At 48.6% G+C, this 19,652-nt stretch overlaps 1 protein-coding gene across 7 annotated transcripts in view; it reads right to left on the bottom strand.

Moving 5' to 3' along the window:
- Window positions 1-19,652, bottom strand: part of LOC8038157 (TBC1 domain family member 25) — a 119,303-nt gene that overhangs the window by 45,886 nt on the left and 53,765 nt on the right. For 5 of the 7 annotated variants that reach the window (XM_029976338.3, XM_029976339.3, XM_042286888.1 and 2 more), the window contains exon 1: window positions 12,192-13,411. The exons of the other annotated variants lie outside the window; for them this stretch is intronic. In XM_029976338.3, the coding sequence (XP_029832198.3) occupies window positions 12,192-12,257 (66 nt within the window). In that variant the 5' untranslated portion in view covers window positions 12,258-13,411. Of the gene's footprint in view, window positions 1-12,191; window positions 13,412-19,652 lie in introns of those variants that run through there. 7 annotated transcript variants of the gene reach the window in all.

Raw genomic sequence — 19,652 nt, 5'->3', positions numbered from 1 at the left:
AGAGGGCTTTTCTGCGGGGTGGCGTTCCTTGGAACTATGACGCCTCGCAGCCAATGAGAATTTAACTGCACTCTCAGAAAAAAAGGTGTAATATTACACCTCTTGTCCCATATAGTACACCCCAAAACTTCAATTCGACGTACAGCGCCCCATAATCGAACAGGCGGCCCCAAAGTTTACGAGGAGCTTGATAGCCGTGTGGTACAACTTATAAAGATAGCTGATGTACGTATTATTGACTACAAAAAAGATTATCTGAGTTTTCTTCGCCGTACTGCAAAAGCTCCGTGTTTTCTTTCTTTGGTCTTTGATACGTACTTTAACAATTTAATAAGTTATATCGCACCGTTATCAAGCCCCTGGTAAAATTTGGTGCCGTCTGTCCGACTATAGGGCGCTGTACGTCGAAATGAAGTTTTGGGGTGTATTATTTGGGACAAAAGGGTGTAAGGTGATACCCTTTTTTTTTAGAGTGTGCCGTTCTCTGCACTTGAAATTAGGTGCCGTTTTTCGCGGTCACAGACAACGCCGGCTTCGTTCCGGGGGACAGTTAATGCTTTCGTATTAAAAGGCACGCGATGCCCTCCCCGTGTAATAGACCCTTTCCAAAAGTCTGCGCCAATGCCTGTTCGAAATGGCTTGATCACGTACTCTGATCATGTATCAGACACGAGCGCTGCGTCGGCGTTCGGTGATGCCTCAGACCCAATCACGCGCTCTGTGTCCAAGCAATGACAACAGCCATTGCTAGTTGTTTGGGAGACGTTAAACAGTCGTCTCGGGGAGTGAACAAACGCGCACTTTTTAATAACTGCCGTCACGTGACAGCCGTCGCGTGACAGAACGGTCTCAAGTCAATACCCCCTAGAAGAAAAGCAGCCCCCCCCACCCCCCCCCCCCCTCTTTTCCGTACATGAACACTATGGGATCCCCGCACATCGACACAGTGTGTCATAACGAGCGGTACCTGGTGACGTCACGCGCAGGCCTTGTCTTCTAGAAGGCACTGGTCAGGTTGTGACACATCATGCCCCGACGTCATGTGGCCCGACACTGCGCGACCTGACGTTACGGTGTCGAGTAATCGTGTCGCGTGACGTTTACATTTTATGTATATTACACTAATTCAGATTTCAAGCTAAACTTGGCGGGAAAATGCTTTCCGCATGAGCAGTAACGTATACGAACGAAGTAACCCGATTGGATGTATAATAATAACAAACATTCAATTCGGCCCCTATACTTCAGCGGGGACGGACGGACAAATGTCTGGTAGTAGGCCACTATTTTGCTGTTATAAGCCGTCTAACGAGAGGGCACCGAAGGCGATCATTCCGGTTGAGACACCGCCAAATACGCGGTGCACAAAGCCTTTAGGGTTTCATCGCGCCGACATGTAACAACAAAACGGCGTATTGATGTCATCTCAAAGTGAGATCCGGTCACACAGTCCGTAAAATTTGCTATTCCCCACAAAACTGCTGAAAAAAAAAAAAGAGAACGCTAGGAGATAAGAAAAAAGACAGAGATGTGATGTTTGCACTAAGTGAGACCCATAATGCATAAAATTCGAATGACATTTTTTTTTTCTTGTGGGGGAGGAGGGGTTTGCGAAAACTGTTCGTTGAATAATCGGCTGCAGGTAGATACCTTTCATGCTCGTGAATCCTCAGTCTCTCCAGGCGGTGCTGAGAGCGACAGCTTTATCGGCTCCTGACTGGACGTGCGGTCACTGCAGCGACCTCTGCTGGGCCGACCAACGAGAAGATTTCCTCGATGGGGCATTACTTTGGATCGGAACCTCTCAAGGTTCCCATCCAAAGTACATGCTGCGATTCTCGCATGCTGCGATTCTCGTCCGAAATCGGTGCGATTTCCAGTAAATATGTGATTAAAATCGCAGTCGCACTGTCGCTGTGGCTCTGCAACTGGTTTCCACCAAGTTGGTATTTCGTCGCAGAGTCGGGGCGATCATTTCATCGTCAACCAGCCGTTCACTGGCCATCTTTCATCCGCGATAGTTGCGTATTCGAAAATAAATTTAGACACCTTACAGCTTTTGGTTTAATGCTTAATTATCAAATATTTCTAGTAACATATTGTATTCGTTAAACATTTGTGTTTATTAAGACGTTTTTGTTGTATTTTAGGCAAAGTCTAGGGTTGTGCGAATATTCGAAATTTCGAATAGTAGTTCCGAATAATACACTATTCGATATTCGCTTCGAGAAGAACTGCACTATTCGCGTTTATCGTGGTGTTGATTGCGGCGGGTTAGCCCCGTTGAGTGCGCTTCTTACCAAGCACCGGTGTGCTGCGGAGAAGCACTACCCGCGGAAGCGAACTTCGTGGGTGTTGCTTCTCTGCAGTACGTCGGTGCTCGGTAAGAAGCGCACTCAACGGGGTAACCCGCCGCGATAAACACTTGAAAAAGTAGGAACATAATAATTGCGTGCTTGGAAGAGAAGCATACATTCAAAGCGGGCTGGTGCGCCCGTGACGACTGTATTTGAAAATAAATGAAAACTTTGTGCATCTCTATATATACATTGTAGTAAAGGTTTCAAAATTAAACGGTTATGCAAGAGTACACTATGTTAGGCAGAAATGCCCTCGCAACCTGCGTTCCATCATGCGCAATTCATTATTTTATAACTCGAGATTAAAGTAAAAATATTTTATAGAGCAAGATTTGTAAATTCATTTGAATTGGGTATATTTGGCCATCTCTATACACCAACTCAACTCTCCTACGTCACGCCGCGGTGGTGGCGCGCCGGACGCACTTCCGGTCTAGGGCGGTGGGCAGAAGTCGCCGTGCCAGACATGCATTCCTGTGTTCTTTTGGAAGAAACGAGACAAAAAACCTGCCTTTTTGTAAAAATACTGCGACGGGGGCTGTACCAAGAGAGTGTGGAAAGGTTTGAAGACCAGTTTTCATGTGTTTTTGCCCCCTCCGTTCGTCCAAGAACGTGGATAGTAGCCGTGAAAAGGGCAAACCAGACGCTGTCGAACTACGATTGCGTGTGCGGGCAACACTTTGTGGTCGCCAGATGTATTTGCTTTGTTCCAACATGAACGAGAGAAAACCGCCAAGTTGTCCGAACCACCCGCGGGTTCAGTGCGTCTTCAAATTCACACGGCCGCCTAATCGTTCGAACTCTCGTCTGCTCTTTCAAACTTGTCTCCTTTTTGTCGTCTGCTCGTTCAAACAAAAGCGGCCCGTAGAACAAACTTTGACCCGGTGATTGCAATAAGAAGTAATTGCAGGCCTCAAAAGACTTGAGTAGGCTCGGTGTAAACAGTAGATACAAGATGTTGATCATTGGTACCGGTGGCCATCACCGACTTGTTACGCTTGGTCTGTTCCCGCTTCCGATTTTCACTATCGACGTCGATCGTCGACCTACCTTCTACACTTTTGCAGCACGAGCGACGTCGCGACCGAAAATAGCTAGAAGAATCTCATCATGGTTTTGGCGTCCATTCTGCGGCGTTCATGCGAATGAATCGCTGCACGTCAAATTATTTACGGAATGTTTAGCGGCGTAACGAGCCTTGATAATTTCGCTCAGGCTATTAAAGTGGCAAGACATTGCGATGAGGACGTAGAATCGATAATTCCAACGCAAAAAATAGTATGCAGACTCACACAGACGCCGACAACGTGACATTCGAATGGTTCGTTGACGCGGGACGCGGTGCTTCTTGCCCGTACTCCATTACGCATGCGTTCGAACTGTCGTCTGCTCTTTCAAACTTGGCTGCTTTTTGTCGTCAGCTCATTCAAACGACAGCGGCCCGTAAACCAAACGTTGACCCAGTAATTGCGATACGAACAAAGTGCAGGCCTCAAAACACTTTTGAAGTTTGGTTGGGGTAAGTGCTAGGTGTAAACAGATACAAGAAGATGTTGATCATGATTGTTACGAGTGGCCATCACCGATTTGTAATGCCCGATTCTACTTGCGGTTTTCAGTATCGACGTCCACCATCTTAGACACGGTCCACGCTTTTGCAGTCCGAGCAACGTCGCGTCTGAAAACAGCGAGCAGAATCTCATCGTGGGAATCAGGCTTTAGCGCCCATTCTGCGGCGTCCACGTGAAATGAATCGCCGCGCGTCACATTATTTACGCAAAGTTTTGCCTCGTTAGTTTTGCTGAAGCCGCTCAAGTAGTCAGACATTGTTATCAGGACGTAGAATCAACAATTCCAACGCGAAAAAGAGCACGGGGACTCCCACCGACGCCGACAACAACGCAATTCAATGGTTTGTTTATGGGCGACGGCGGGCTTTTTGCCCACCATCCACCGCGCATGCGCGGCGCCGGTGGCGTCCGCTAGGGGCGCTCCGGTTTGTTTGTAAACATGAGTTGGTGTATAGGATTCATTTTATGTCAAATCCGTCGTTTACTTGCCATCCCAGGACACGGGACCTTGCGAGGTCACATTTCATAAATATGGATAGATTAAATTTTGCTTATAAATGAACAGACAAGAGTGCTCTGTCTACTTACTCGTCCTTGTGTTTTTTGGCGCTTTTTTATCTGATCATGAACCAAATGGCCAAAATTGCTACCTTAATGGTAGTGAAAGGCGTGGGAAAACTATTCGATATTCGAATTGAAAATATTCGTCCCAAACCCCTATTCGCTTCGAATTCGCTTCGAACTTAAAATACACTATTCACACAAGACTAGCAAAGTCAAACGCGACGCGTCCGTGTCCGAACAACCGGCCGCGCTGGCAGAAATCGCGCAGCTGTTGGAGCATGTGAAACCAAACATTGCGATCGCACCCGCTGCGTCGGCTGTCGCACCGATTTTTTTCGCAACAGTCGCTGCATGTAAAGCGGGCTTCACCCGACACATAAATAACGAGAAAGGGTTCGCGGCATCTGTTGTACTTGATCAATACCGTTTAGGGAAGAGAAGGCCTACTGACGACGTAACCGTTACCAAGCGGCAAACAAGCCGAGCATTATCATCGTCGTCATCAACATCATTATGGGCGCGTTCCGTGTTTCCTAGGTGGTATTTGATTGATCATTAACCCGAGTGCTCCTTTATCCACCAGCGGACGTGTCAGCATGCTCGTACAGCAGCAAAAGGAAAAAAAAAAAACACCAAAACTGCAAAAAAAACTCGAGATTCGGAAAAGGAAGCACGCAGGTTGTCGATCGCTTCCAACGTCAAAGCAGCAGACGATTGCAACTTTAGCTCGCGTCCGATTTCGCTTCGGCGCGCGGCACTCAATGTGTAGGAGGTATACGATCCTCTTCCTTTTCAGGTTTTGTTAGCAGAAGACGCAGGAATGCGCTTTTTTTTTTTACCCGCTTTCTTTCCGTCTGCGAACGGCGCCACGTTAGCAGAAGGACTCGCGGTTCTTCTGCTCGCGTTAGCAGACGAACTGCCCCGATAACGATATCTTATAGCTCTCTCCGCGAGACCTATAGTTAGATCTTCTTTCCACCGTGACCGAAAATCGGACCCCAAATGTTCCGCGCCGAGTCATTTTGCTTAATCGCGTGATCAGCCGACGAGTACAACGGCCGGAGGAGAGAGCTTTGGGCGCTCGCCAATGGGTATCGTACTCTCGTCCAGCTTTAGACGCACGTTTGCCGTTTCGGCACGGATGACGTCATCGTAATGCGCCCAGACCTCGTTTCTTGCTCGTTGCTCACGATCACCTCGAACGAAAGTAATATTTTAATTTCGAATATTCCATGTTTCCAAATAAATATTCGTGGGGTTACAGTTAGTTTTCATCAAGTAGACACGATTAGCAATTCATAAGCTCCTTCGCGGAAACTACAGGGTGTTTCAAGGAGAGGCCAGGCTCTATAAATCAACCGCAAAATACAGTTTCTTAACCTATCGCGGTACGACTTTGTGCACCGTTGCCCAGAGATGGTGCTTTCTTTTTGTAAAATTTGCAAGGAGCGAACTTACCTGAGGTAAATGTAAAGAAAGAAAAAGGCTTAGCTCCTATGGAAACGCAGCGAAGCCACCGGTCTTCAAACAACACGGTGCCGTTTCGCACGGGAGACAAGAGATGGCGCAAGCGGTCGCGACGCCAACTGCCGCCAACGAACGAGCATACGACGCCGAGTGCCGGCGTCTTTAGCCGACAAATAACTGCAGTTCCTTGTTACAGCGCCTGTTTTTGTTTCTGCGACTTTCGCCGCCTGCGGAACGCGCGCAGCTTTTGAGTCGAAAAGGTTGGCTGCTAAAGACGCTGGCTCTCGGCGCCGTATGCTCGTTCGTTGGCGCTGCGTTGGCGGCGTTCGTCGCGCCATCTCTTGCCTCCCGTGCGAAACGGCGCCGTGTTGTTTGAAGACCGGCGGCGTCGCTGCGTTTCCATAGGTGCTAAGCCTTTTTCTTTCTTTACTTTTTCCTCAGGTAAGTTCGCTCTTTGCAAATTTTACAAAGAAAATGCACCATCTGTGGGCAACGCTGCACAAAGTCGTAGCGCGATAGGTTAAGAAACCGAATTTTGCGGTCGATTTAAAGAGCCTGGCGTCTCCTTGTATCACCCTGTAGAACCGCCCAAAATGTAGTAGTCACAGGATCGAGTAGAAGAATGCCGGACACGACTATGCTTCACTTGATTAGATTATTCCGAACAGAATACTACTACATCAGACAAACGGAAGCACTAATTATAAAGGCTGGTTCGTACGTTTGCGTTTAAGAAGAATGAACCGCCTTTCAACCTCTTGTGGCGCCTACGACAAGATAGTGAACTAACGCCATCTATCGCGGGTACCCCTCGTATACTTAAGGTCCGCGTGTGTTTTACGCCTCCTTCTCACAACGTGGGTCTGAAATTAATCTGGCAGCGTTATAAGATCGAGCCAGTCTGTTTCCTCGTCTTAAGCGGTGATAAGAGCTCATAATGCAGTTGATCACATTCAAACGCAAACGTGTACACCAGCATTAAAAAGAGAGAGAGAAAAAAAGGCTAGTTGCCCGAGGTCTGGAATCGTCAGACCCGCGCCGTTCAAAACGCTTGCAGGGACACACCGGGTAACGATTCGAAAGGCCGGTCAACGAGGGAAAGATAAGAGAACATCGGACCAGCCCCCTGAAACTTGGCACGTTTTCGTCGACCTCTACTTATCTCGCTTTCCCAGCTGAATCGGCGTTGTTTTTCACCTCGCCGTCATTCCGCATCCTATTTCAAGAACCACAGTTTTTTTCTCTCATTTTTCGTGTTCTAAGAGTGCACCACAAATTAAAAAAAAAAAAAAAAAAAAAAAACTTAGTAATATGGAAGAATTTAGGACCAGACACGCAAGAAGAGAAATATCTTGCACCGTGTTGGGTTTTCTTTTTTAACTTTCCTTCGTGTCACCTAAACAACACAGTCCCATACGTCACGTGAAAAAATAAACAAAACTGCAGCTCTTATTTTGCGGACAATCAGACGCCCATGCAAAACACCTCGCCCCACAAAAAAAAAAAAAAATAAAAAAAATAAAAAGACGATTGTCAAATATTTTTCGGAAGATGCCGCCCGGGTCCAAGGACTTCGAGCCGTCACCTGAGGCACCACCACCTCCATCACATCATCGACGGAGGGTGGAACGGGACAGGGGTTACTCTCTCCCCCATCTCTCACCCTAAAGCAAAACTGCTGGACCGATTTGAATAAAGTTCCTTCTCTCTTTCTCTAAAGCAAACAGGCCAGCATGCTCGTCTTTTTGTTTTTCTTTTTCAAAACTTTTGACTGAACACTGTTAGCACGAACAAAGCACACCCGGTATTTTCTTGTTGTTCTTCTTAGTTTTGAAGGATTGTCACCAAAACCTATAGTGGTGGAACATACGCTCAGCAAGTGGTAAATTTTGATGCCTGCCAGTACCCTTTAAAAGTAAAATGCGAGAAAGTGCCAATGTCATGCTTGTGCTGACAGTGTCGCCGTGGAGTGCACACGCTATCTTAAACATACACAAAACTCGATAGTCAATTTTCAAAAGTGCGCGCGCCATCTGGTAGCTGCTATTTCAATTATATCTAGTCCGCCATTGTGTGGTGGGCACATAATTTTAGCACCTAATTGGGCACGAGGGTTGCGTCACCTTTCGGTGAGGACTCTGATCCAATCACATGCTTTGCGCACCAAAAATGGCGACCGCCAATCTTGGATAGATGGATGGATGTTAATGGCTAAACCTTTTGTAACGGGCGGTAGTCTGCGCCATCTAGCCTAAGTCTAAAAAGACAAAAAAACATGATTCTTCCCGCCCTTTTAAGGCCAATTTTCTCCCCCTAACTATCACCAGGTAGTGTAGGATATCGCCAGGATGACCTTAGGGAGATCGCGCAAGAAGACTAAAACCATCACCCCCCTGCCTCTTCCCCCCGGCGAGGGAGTCGCCAATTTTCCTCTGGTCAAACCTTGTCGGCGTTACCCCAAGAATATATTACATGTTTGCAACTATCCTCGGTTTGTAGCTGAGTCTATAGAAGCTCCGCCTTCAGCGCGAGCTTTCCGACCTTGCTAACGCAAGTGTGAACGCGCAGGCACGCGCAACCAAAGCACTGCGGAAGTCAGCGAGCTCGCGCTGAAGGCGGAGCTTCTAGTCTTTATAGGTGAACGGGGTATAAAAGCTGCTACGGACAGGTCGCCAAAAATATTATCTTCTTTTTCTTTAATTTGATTACTGGAGTCATTAACTTAACCGGACTACTTAGTTCTGCACGTAATAACGAACCTTGTCTGATTCTGTTGTTAGCATAACCAGTGAGGACTACGCAAAAAAGGCAGCCCGAACAGAAACGACGGAGGACTTTGAATGGATGGGGGCCGCAATGTTAGAATGCGTATAAAGAACAGAAAGGAAACAGCCCAGCTAATAAACATTAACAATATCAAAACCTAAAGCCGAGAAGCTAAAAGAAAAAAAAAAGAGGACAGACATTGTACGTTTTTTGTTCTTGTTTTTTTGTTCTTGTGCCTCGAATTTCCACGGTCTTAAAACGTGTGTTTCGTAGAGGAAAGAACAAACAATAGGCCATTTGCTAAATCACTCAAGCGCCCCCGCCTGCACTCGAGGAACCTTCAGTTCCCCAATAATTGGTAATTTCGACCACTTACTTTTGAGTGTCATCCGGAGTCCTCCTGAATAAGAGTCGTGCAGATTGTAGAAACCTGTCATTTCACTTGTACAATTTCTCGTCAATGTCAGCGCACTGTGCATGCAATTTACCGTTTAACCTGGCCTGAGCTGCAGAAACCTCTTACAATTTTATCATTCTCGTGACTGGTGATTTGGCAAGAGTTGCTTTAAACAGCCGAGAATTCATAAAAACCAAAAACGGGATCTAGCTCGGAGTCAACGGCTCTGTTTATAGCAATTTTAGAGTCTCTAACTTAATATTGGCCTCTTTGAATCTGTAGGAGAATGACAATATTGTAAGAGATTTCTGCAGCTCAGTCAGGTTAAAGGGTGGATTGCATGCACAGTATCAAAAACACTGACACTGACGAGAAATCACACACTTTGAGTGCTTACACACTCAAAAGTGTGTAAGCGTCGAGTCGGTCGAAAGTATCGATCACTAGGGAACTGAAAGAACACCATTCCCACGATTCCTCAGTGCGGGCCGGGGTGCTTGGAGACCTAAAAACTGCTTCACGGTCTTCCAAACAAACTTTCGCTCCCACATAATCTTTTGCCATTGAAGTGCAGAAGAAGCAAAAAAAAAAAAGCAAAGGAATAAACACGATTGGGGTATATGCCCCTTTGCACTGCACGCAGTGACTCGACCCGATGACGTCAATGCTAACACAGTCTAGCTTTCTGCGCTATCACCAGACGACTATCGCTTTGGGATTCCGCGAAATGAGCTGGACACCGTCCCGAAGGCATCCGCTCGTTCGTCGCACTCTGGAGAGAGGCATTCGGCAGTAGCCTCGGCTGACTGCCGCCGCGTGAAGGCAACGCTCAAAGCCAACAGCAGAATAATCAAAGCCCGCGTGCGCTCCTATTCTGACGTCAGAACAGCGAGACAGAGCGCCGAGACGAAAATTGGTTCACGAGCGGCGTGTCAGCGTTCGGCTGGGCATCAGCTGTCCAATGAGTTTCGTCGAAGGACGCCCGGTATCATGCTCTCGGGGCTCCCCGGACTGTCCATCAAGCAACACTGTCGGCCGCCATATTTTCCTCCTGATGGTGGCGTCACAAGGGGGCTGCGGGGCGGACCGTTCGGGTGCAGCGCTCTGGAGGGTGTCGCGACGGGCCACGACGGGGGGGGGGGGGGGGGGGGGGGGGGGCTATGGTGGCTGGCGACGAGCTCGGGGGGGGTGTCGCCGCGGGCGTCCCGGGTGCCGCTGACCCTAGTGACGCCACTGGATACACCACACTACCTGGTGATGGATGGGGGGAAAAAATTTGGCTTAGAAGGGCGGCAGGAACCATATGTTTGTTTTTTCATACTTAAGCTAGATGGCGCAGGCTATCGCCTGTTATAAAGGGTATAGCCATTAACATCCATCCATTCATCCTAGGTTACATCCGTTTTTGCGGGGAGCGTACAATAGACACTTTTCAAAAGTCCGCGCCATCGCCTGTCCGCCATTGCTCGTTTACCATACTCTGAGCATGCAAGCAATGGCCAACGTTACTGGCAATGGCGACAGCCAATGTTGCTCGATGAACGTTTGAAGAAAAGCCATATTGGACCCGCGTTTACGCCGAGCGCTGACGCAGCAGCACTGTCGTCCAATGCATATGCTCGAAGCCCAGGCCTAAAACATGGCGACCTGCGATAATCAACGCGGCAGATACTATAGAGGCCGCGCACTTCTGAAAATACTCTTTTGCCGAGTTGGCACCATCCTATAAGATGACGACGTTCCACGGGGCTAGAGGGGAGCTGTTCGCGTTTTTCGATTATTTTAGGTGGTGCTGTCCCAGCCCTTCAGACTCGCGGACATCGTGAAACACTGGCTAGGTGGCGCAAGCCGCCGCCTGATTCACAGGGTTCAGTCTTATTCATCTACATATCCATCTCTTCAGCCGTCTCCCTATCCGTCCGTCCAACCATAAGATATCCGTGTCTTTCCTGATTTTGCATATCAGCATGGATTCTTGCACAGCCACTACTGTGGAGTGCACACATTAAAGGCCCATGGTAATTGCCACTTCTAGAGCGAAGATATTCGAAGGCAGCCCAGGAGGATTGCAATGGTCTTGAAGTGATTCCTCCGGTGGCCGGAGGGTCAAAGGAAGGAAGCATGGTGGCATGCTGGGGTAGCAGAGTCAGTCTATGTAGGGGATATTCACTACAGACCATAGCTGAGCGCGCCAGTGCTGAGCGAATGCTGATGGCAAGCTTCCACAGTTATTTTGCAACGTGCATTCCACAGCATAAAGATTCACGATCTTGACAGCCTATTAATGTGAGCTCGGTCTGAGCATGCGCTTTATACAGCGCCCTAAAATATGGCGTCCAGTGGATACCCAATATACAATAATTTTCCTTCACAAAGAAGAGCGTGCCCAAAGTAGATTTATAAACTGCTCATGTGCAAGAACCCCGCAAGCCCCGTTTCACAGCTGACGTCACGGTCACAAGGTTAGGGCGCAAACAAGTTGGTGATAGTTGAACAGAGTAAAAACAACCCGAGACTGGGTAAAAGAAAGGACGAAGACGGCTGTGTTTGTCCGCCCTTTCGTTCTCCCAGTCTCGGGGTGTTTTTACCATGTTAAACGTTACGGCCTTGAAGTGATGACGTCACAAACATGAGTCGGTAGACCCGCCTGCACATGGTCATTAGGCAATCGCAATTCTTGATGTAGTCAGGTGCTTTATTTCACTGTGAAAAGTTGTATATCGCCACTAAACTGTTTTAGTTCCATGGGAAGGATTTCTACTTCTGTGAAGAGTGGAATGAACTACAGGGAGTGCCATGTGTATTGCTGAGCCGCCACTGGTGTGCTTGGGTTTCAATTGCCAACAACGTCCCACATCACATGTCCTTCACATAAGAACAGCCGAATAACGTTATATAGACCCTTATTTCGTTGTTTACACTTCGAACCGGTTCGGATACCGACGGCGACAAGTGAACACCCTGGCAGAATGGAATACAGCAGACGGCACCAGAGAACGGATTCCAATATGCCTTCCAGAACCAGACAACCAAAAAAACGCACGATTGGGAAGATGGTTCACTTACGTCGTCATCGGCGCTCAGGGGCCCGGTAACATCCAAATCCACGCGATCCTTGTAGTAAAGTCCCATCGCCCCGGTCCGTTAATCCGGTCAATTCCCCACCTCTACTAATCCGGGGGGCCCACCGTTTAGTCCAGTCCGCCGAGCCAAAGCACACACGCGCACGCACCGACCACGGGTCCGCTCACTCGTGTCGTCCCCATCCTTCACGCACAAACGGTCGCCAAACGCCGGCCTCGGCGTACGCGTCAACCCTCTCCGAACGCCAAACGGGGACAAGGAAACCTCGGACCGCCCGCTGACAAATCAGTCCTATTTGGGAACAGTCGGGCGGGCTCGGCCGACGATAGCCTCCGGAGATTGCCGATTGCCCACGGAGCGCCCCTCGGACACGGCAACACGACCACCAGGACCAAGTGGCGTGGCGATCAACTTCCAAGTGGTCGCCGTCCTGACGTCATCCGCCAATCTTGGTCCGCCGTCTGGTCTCCAAGGACGACGGGGATCTTCCAAACGTCTTGTCGACGAAGACGGATCCCGTGGTATACGGTGTGCAGCGCGATGCCTCGATCCTCTTGAAAAGGGACTGGTCGGACGTCAAGTAGACTTCGACGACTGCGAGGGGAATCGGTGTCTCGAAGAGCTGACCGTCTGCCACTTGCACGCAACACGGTTTTTCGACGACACTGCGAGCGAAGACCTTCCACGGACAACGGGTGAAACGTTTCCGGCACCTCCAAGGCCGTCGCCGTCAACAGAGCGCTCCTCCCGAGATCTCGCCGCGTGTCCTCCGATGCACCGGGAACGGACAAGCACCGGCAATAACAACGGCAACCACCGCAAGGACTACCGGCGATCGCGACGTTCCAGCGAGCACCTCCTTGTCCAGCGCCGCAGCACTACGGACGGTGTTCCTCCGGGCCATAGCGCCGCATGGTCAGCAGTCGCAGTAACGGTCAGCGAAAGGGTACAGGGTAGCGGAGGATAATTCACCCCTGCGAACGGAGTAAGCCGAGAGCGTTTGCCCGGACCGAGCCGCTGGCAACAGCGGCCCGACGGGGCTATCGGGCAAACGTCGGAGCCGCTATCACGGCTGCAGGAACGAGCGCCATTGTCTTCTGTCGTGCGGGACACGTGGTGCCTCGTTCCACTCAGACTAAACAGCGAGATTAGCGGAAAACACTGACGCCCGCCGACCGCACGAAGTGTACAGTATACTCGGCGTCCGGGGAGAGAAGTGGCTCGGGCCGCAACACTGCTGGAGCTTTGCAGTGCATCGCTAACCCTAAACAGCCTCTTTTGCGATAAGCATCTCCTTCTCGTTCCTCGACGCGAGTATTCGAACCAAAGAGTACACGTGGACGCCATGTGCCAGCAGTCTGGTTTATACTCAGTCTCACATCACGTTTGACCAAAGCCGGCGGTTTACGTTCTGATAAAACCAATTACACGGAAAAAAGATTAAGATTTTGAGGCATTCACTGTGGGCGATTGGCTTAGTAGGGGATAACAAACCCACAAAAATGACGAGCGTCGTGACGGTGCACTTCTGGTTGTGCTAGACTGGCTTCATCGGATCACATAACGTCGGCTGCGGTCGAAAAAAAAAAACAAAAAAACATATTGCGGTTTGGAGAAAAAACAAAATGTGCATGGCAATTTTTTGGGCGATTATTTTGCACGTAAAACGTGTGGCATCTGTACGCTCTCGGCGCTCTCCATCGGTTAGTTTAGCGACTGGCTTAACGCGTGGCATGTATACACTCGATAACAATTCTTCGAATGGAGATACCGGCGCTAATCCACGATTAAAAAAAAAAGTATGACAGGGTATTTAGTGGCCATCCGCCAGACGCAGAGTGGGAACGAGGCTGTAACCAAATGGCTTTCACGTTCGTTCACCGGTTAGTTTACGAAACAAGAAGAAACTCATGCATGCTGAAAGCGTACAACGGCTCGTAAGAGAACGTTTACCTTATGTTAGCCAGCATCCTTTACGCTCAACGAGTATTTATTTATTTATTTCCAGCATACTGGAAGGAAAAAATTGTGGCTCCAGCGGGAGTGGACTTAATGTTCATAGAGAGCTAGATTACCACAGACTATACTATGCAACACAAGAAGGAGAGGAAAGCAGGTGAAGAATAAAAGAAATATATATACAACACACACAAAAAAAAGAAACGTTACAGAAAACAGTAGACCTCTAAACGCACGGAATATAAGTTACCCATAAAAAAGATGTTCAATTGATTCAGGTACATTAGGGAGTTTTCGTAGACCGCGTTTCCCCCTCCACTAAGCCCCCCGCAACGAAGAAGCCCCTACTGCGCCTGCGCGCCGATGGCCTTGACTCTAGAGTTCCGGATATCACAGCGGGTTGCGGAAAGCGTTGTGGGACGCCGAAAACGATATATGAAAACTCCCTATACACTCCGTGCGACGCGACTGGCGCGCCGCCGCGCGGCCGGTACCGAACGTAGGCAGTGAGCACCCCAGAGAAAACGAAACCGAAACCACGCCGCGTACGTTGGTACGCGTTGAAGTCGGAGAGGTGCTGTTGCGCTGGGTTCACAGCATGAAGTGCTGCCTGTGCTGCGTCATTAAGTGCTTCAATAGTTATGCGTCGTATCTCGTGGAGACAAAGTTTTACAGTTTTCATCTCGCCGATGTTTTGTGGGACAGCGACAACGATGGAGCCGTGCCGCACGACGCGAGAAATTTGGTGTCCCGATCATGTCTGCCACTGTGTCGGCACGGCTGACATATTCTACACTGCCGCTTTGCGCTCTGCGTTTGTTTTCGTACCAGTAACGCCTACATGTGTCAGCGCCGATGGGACGAACTGAAATGCCATCCCCCACTCGCGGGTATGCAGTTGGAGGAATGCCCTCCAAAGAAGTTTCGTCCCCATCGTATGTGTCGATGATATTTCCGGACAAATATGGCACGCAATCTGTACTTCATGAAGAAAGATTTTGAATGGTAAAAAAGTGACAAATATAAATCTAAAGAAAACAACCATGAAACTCGGAATCACTGGAGAATCGGCGTTTGAGTATGGAAGTTTATGTGGTGTGCTTTCTTTCTTGGTCAGCCTCCTTTTGGATGTGGAAACACTGACACCCCGAGTTCTGTAGACAACAATATTTTTTTTCTCGGCTTTAGAGCCACCTATCGCAAAGTGCTTCGAACTGGAAGTACCGTCCACTGGTCCCTTCCTACCTGTAAAGTGTGCACCTCCCACGGTGAGTGGTATTTTCTGACAGCCTTTGACGGTCAAAGCCAGTTCCCATTTAGTTACGCCGCCCAAACTAAATTTCCACCTGGTTTCGCTTTGCCAACTATTTTTGTTATAATAAGTGTTGTGCCAAGTTACGGTCATGTCAAAGTACCTGTGGGCCGAAAATCAGCACCTCGCACAACAGGTTATTACACAACAGCTGACCGCAAAAGCCCTTGACGGCCAAACCGTGTGTTGGCCGACAACTTTGCTTTCTCGGCTTTGGAACCACCTTTCGTAAAGTTGTTTCAATTGGAAGTACAGTCCACTAGTCCCTTCCTACCTCTAAAGTCTCCACCTCCCCCGACCAGTGTTATTCTCTTGACAGCCTTTTCATGGTCAAAACCGGTTCCCACTGAGTTACGCCGCCCAAACCAAATTTTCCCCTGGTTTCCCTATGCCACCTTTTTTTTTTTTTTTTTTTTTTATAATAAGTGCTGTGTCATGTTACTGTCAAGTCCAAGCACCTGTGTGCCCAAATCTGCACTTTGCACAGCCCGCTATAACACAACATTTTGGGTCCAATATTGGATATACCGTACAGCTTTATTTCTTTATTCGTTAGAAAAAACTTTCACACCTGCTGTCTTAATGAAACTTGGCACACTTCGTGCAGAAACTTAGTGGACATCTTACTCGCCTCCAATATCATCGTTCCAGCAGTCCTACGTTTACAGCAACGAGCGAAACAAATTTCCCACTCAGAGGAATTATGGTGGCGGCCGTCTTGCTTTTCGGAAAACTGCTCCAACTCCTTTTTTGGCCGCAACTAGAGAAATTCCCCCGAATAACGACTAAAACTCAATATTTAAGAAGAGGAGAACAGGTAAATGCCCTTCTTAGGTCTGCCCCAGCATTCATGCAACGTCACCCTCAACGAATCGGCTCAAAAAGCAAAAGTTTCGTCCGTGCGCGCTTCCGTCGCCACAGCTTGACATGCGAAAAGGCGCCGCAGGCTGCTGAACGCGCCTCACGGTCGAACGCCAGCTCCTCCGCTAGCGGCGCTGCGCGCGTTTTTCAAAGCGCCCCCTATAGTTCCCGCACGGAGTGTATAGGGAGTACTCACTGGCGGCCATAGCCGTGTGCGCGTCTGCTGAGCGCGTGCTCCATGGCGAGCTTCCACAGTTCTTTTGCAACGTGCATTCCACACCATCAAGATTGCCGGTCTTAGCAACCTAGAAATGTGAGTTCGTTCTGAGCATGCACTCTAAACAGCACTCACAAATATGGCGTCCAGTGAATACTCCTCATTGTCTTACGAAAATATATGTAAAGGCAGGCTGTTCTTTCTGTACTTTCAGTAAAATACCGCTTAGAATTATTCTTTGACATTCATAACCTACAAAACATGCGTTAGTTTTTTTGTGTTTTTTTTTCCCACACAATAGTTGAAAAAAATATCAAGGAAAAGGAGCAGCGTTTACCCCCTCGGCTCGCAGCCAGAACAAGCGGCCACGTGATCTGGAGCCGATTATATGCCGCCAATGTTTATCATAGCCACGCGCACTGGGGTTGGCAAAGCACAGGACACGCGCTGAGTTTCGTACATTGTTAAGGTTTGGCTATTCCCGTTATCGGAGCAATTGGGCACGAGCCACTACCCGAATGCATGTCGAGACATCCATTGTCACGAGCCCAAGTCGAGTGCTCATCACGTAGGGCTCGCGTACACTCTATGAGCCGCACTTGAACATCGTCAACGCGGCCAGGACTATACTTCGTTTCACCTTATGTGCGAGCGAAGGCAAAGCTGGAAGCGCGAGCACGAAAGCTCCGTGCCTTCAGGCTTTGCTCGAGCGCGCGAGCTGGGCAGAAACGCAAAAAGCGCTGGTTTCGCGCTTCTATAGCTTTGGCTTCGCTCGCAGATAAAATGAAACGAAGTATAATCTTGGTGACGAAATCTCCGGGGATCGCATTGTTGACAACGCCAACAATGCTGTCCCCTCAACTTCGTCTTCAATTCTTGGGAAAGAGAGAGAGACAAAACGCCCGCTTTTACTCTTGAAATTACGCGGTGACAATTAATGCTCTTGGTCAGTGTCGTTGCGTGCGAGTATAGCCTGGGTCCGTCTGGTGCCAGTATAAAGTGAGAAACATTCCTACCCATTATCGTTGTACGTCTCCTTTAAAAACATTTGCGCGAGCGAATAGAGGGGTCATCTCGTTGGAACGGTCGTGTCCAGTGCATGTATTCAGTCATAGCCTCCTCTATAATCACAAAACTTGGCAGTTCGATGACGGAGCCATGAGTGCCCGGTCGCAGATATGGAGCGCGAGGATCTGGTAGCACAGAGCATTGCTCGGCGAGTTTGGTATTCAGCGCACAGCTTTTGCAGCGGCGAGGACCCGAAACATGGTTCTCAAACCCGACGAGAAAAGAAGCGGTAGCCCGAGGAACGCGATGAAGCACGAGCGGACATTTTATCGCTCGGGACCAGTGTGTTTCGGCGTCTCGCCGCAGCGGGGCGCCCGGTATACATGCCTCTTGTCTGCCGCTCTGACTTTTCTCTTTGCGACCGCGTCTCGTGGCGATCTGCCAGGCTCCGTTCGATCGCTGAAAGCAATTCGGAATAATTACTGTGAATCTAATGCCCGAGTAAATCGAATGCCAGGCTCAGGATGGAACGGATCTGCCAGGATCCGCTCGATCGCTGAAAGAAATTCGGAATAATTACTGTGATTCTAATTGCCGAGTACCACTAGGGCTACGAAACATCAACAACCGGAAGCGACAAGCCTCAAAGACGTGCAACATGCACGCCAAGGTACGCGATTGTGCTTATTGCCGACTGTCACTCGCGCTTACTTCACGAGCTCCGAGAGACTGCATCATATTATACACGAACAGTAAGTACAAAGACATTGGTGAACGTATTTGTTGCGAGCAATGTTCGATTTAAATTATGATGTTTTTTATTAATAAACATGTTCAATCAATCAAACAATTATGATAGCAAAAACCGGTGCGATTTAAATCGCGCTTAAAATCAGGATTTCAATCACGATTAAAATCATCTTGATTTTTATTCTCCAAGCTGATTCAAGTCCAAGTCTGTTGAACCAGAGTTAATGAATGAATTCCAATCTCCCTAGCTTCCCTTGAGATTGTAATGGGATAATTGTGTTTAGATCTCACTAAATCGGTAGGGGAGTCGAGCCGGTGGTAACGATTACGTTTAAAACGAACTGCTTATTACTGAACTTGTTCCACCTTTTTAGTATCTTTCTTCGTGAAGGGATCCCACACGGGACAAGCGTACTCAGGCAGAGACCACTTAATAGCCCATAATTTAGAAAATAAGTCCCGTGTTTTTTTGTTGTTGTTGTTGTTTTTTTTTTTTTTTGGGGGGGGGGGGGGGTGGTTTAGTTCCTTTGAAATTCGGCGGTGTTTTTGGTTTGTTTCTCTCACAAATTCGGTGTTCTTCGGTGTCAACATTTTGTGTCCTACCAAAAAAAGGCCATTTTTAAGGCTCATCATACCGAAAAAAAAAAAAAAAAAAGACAAGGAAACATGACAGGCGAATGCGATTTCCCGGCTTCTAGGAAACACGCGCCTATTTCGAACAGTCGAAAAACGTCCCGGTACCGATAAAGGAAAGAAACAAGGTAAGACGCCTGGTTCCCGTGAAATGAACTTTCCTCGAGGACAGTTCAGTGAAGGCTGTGTTCCGGGCCAGTACAACATAGAACTCTAGACAAATATTTCTCTACGTTAAAGGCCGACGAACAGGCAGAAAGGAGGAACTTTCCCCTCAATTCCTCCTTTCCCGTCGAGAAAGAGGGAGAACCTCCTCCTTTCCGTGGGGAGTAGCTCACAGACCTCCGCTGCCTCCGCTCCTGCGATGAGACGAAGAGAAAAGAGTGCGAGAAGGAACGGAGAAAACGAAACTGGAAAGCGGTTTTCTTCCCGGCAGGAGAGGGTTCTGTTGGATGGGCATCCTAAGCTGCATTTCTTTCTTCTTCAATCCATCTTTTTTTTTCTTTCCCGAGATTGATGAAACCCCGACTGGGGCGTTACTTTTCGGCGTTTATCGGTATTTACCGAAATCAGGAAAGCCTCACTGTAGGCCAGAAGCTTGACACAGGAAGGCACGCGTGCAGACTTAGCCTAGCCTGCGACTTGCAGATACACAAACGCGTCCAATCTGGGACGGCTGAGATAAGTTATGGTCTCCATTTCT

Source organism: Ixodes scapularis, unplaced genomic scaffold (genome assembly GCF_016920785.2).
Source record: "Ixodes scapularis isolate PalLabHiFi unplaced genomic scaffold, ASM1692078v2 PGA_scaffold8__174_contigs__length_109621045, whole genome shotgun sequence".
Taxonomy (NCBI): Eukaryota; Metazoa; Arthropoda; class Arachnida; order Ixodida; family Ixodidae; genus Ixodes; species Ixodes scapularis.
This window is presented reverse-complemented; position numbering and strand designations above follow the sequence as displayed.